Source organism: Etheostoma cragini, unplaced genomic scaffold, assembly GCF_013103735.1.
Source record: "Etheostoma cragini isolate CJK2018 unplaced genomic scaffold, CSU_Ecrag_1.0 ScbMSFa_4026, whole genome shotgun sequence".
NCBI classification, from domain to species: domain Eukaryota; kingdom Metazoa; phylum Chordata; class Actinopteri; order Perciformes; family Percidae; genus Etheostoma; species Etheostoma cragini.
Genome location: NW_023268355.1, coordinates 1 through 1,005, shown reverse-complemented (window position 1 = coordinate 1,005; position 1,005 = coordinate 1). Strand labels below are relative to the sequence as shown.

General features: G+C 53.9%; 1 protein-coding gene across 1 annotated transcript; it reads right to left on the bottom strand.

Moving 5' to 3' along the window:
• Positions 1-250: 250 nt before the first annotated feature.
• eif2a (eukaryotic translation initiation factor 2A) lies at positions 251-999 on the bottom strand (the record flags this gene model as incomplete). The annotated part of the gene is made up of 3 exons (XM_034866128.1): positions 786-999; positions 524-668; positions 251-367 (listed from the first exon to the last, which is right to left on the bottom strand). Coding segments are annotated over exons 1-3 (460 nt in total), but the record flags the coding sequence as incomplete, so codon positions are not given.
• Positions 1,000-1,005: the final 6 nt, after the last annotated feature.

The following is a 1,005-nucleotide window of genomic DNA, read 5'->3' as shown; positions in this document are numbered from 1 at the left end:
TGCTCCTGACTGGCTAGTAGTCCTCAGACCCTAATCCTGACTGGCTAGTAGTCCTCAGACCCTGCTCCTGACTGGCTAGTAGTCCTCAGACCCTAATCCTGACTGGCTAGTAGTCCTCAGACCCTAATCCTGACTGGCTAGTAGCCCTCAGACTCGACTTCTAAATACAAGTATGCAACTGACAATGAAACTAAAATGTCCTTCAAGAAGTATCTGTCTCCGACGTTCTGTAATTAGTGATGTCACTCACGCAGCTGGACCAATGCCGTCTCTCCGTTGACGGCGAGGTAATGCAGCGTCTGCTCGCCGTAATAAGACGCGCCGGTTTTATCCACCTCAGTGCTCGCCGTTACCAGGACGACTGACGCTGAGAGAAAGACACACACACACACACACACACACACACACACACACACACACACACACAGACACACACACACATCATCTAGGGTCTCAAGCTCTGCTCCTGACTGGCTAGTAGTCCCCCCTGGTTCCAGGAATTAATCGGGACCTGGTCTGCTACCTTTCCTGTTCCAGACCATGCTGACCCTGTCGGCCTTGAAGAAGCTCTTGTTGGCGAGCGCGGCCGTGGGTCCCCCCAGGACCGGGTACTGGTACAGACGCACGAAGGAGGGCGCCCCCTTACTGCCGGGGACGTAGACACACACCTGGGGGGGCAGACGGGCCCAGGTAGACGGGACCGGGTACACGGGACCGGGTTAGGGTTCAGGAACAGGGTTCAATCAAATGCATTTGTTGGGGGGACAGTTGTGATGAGTCCTCACCTTGCTGGGCTGTCCTCCAGGAGACAGCACGAAGTCAGAGACCTTCTGCATGTGCAGCTTGTTGGCAATGGTGTCTGAAACAGAAACAACGGCTCCGTCTATAACCTGAGAGAATATGGCTCCGTCTATAACCTGAGAGAACATGGCTCTGTCTATAACCTGAGAGGACATGGCTCTGTCTATAACCTGAGAGGACATGGCTCTGTCTATAACCTGAGAG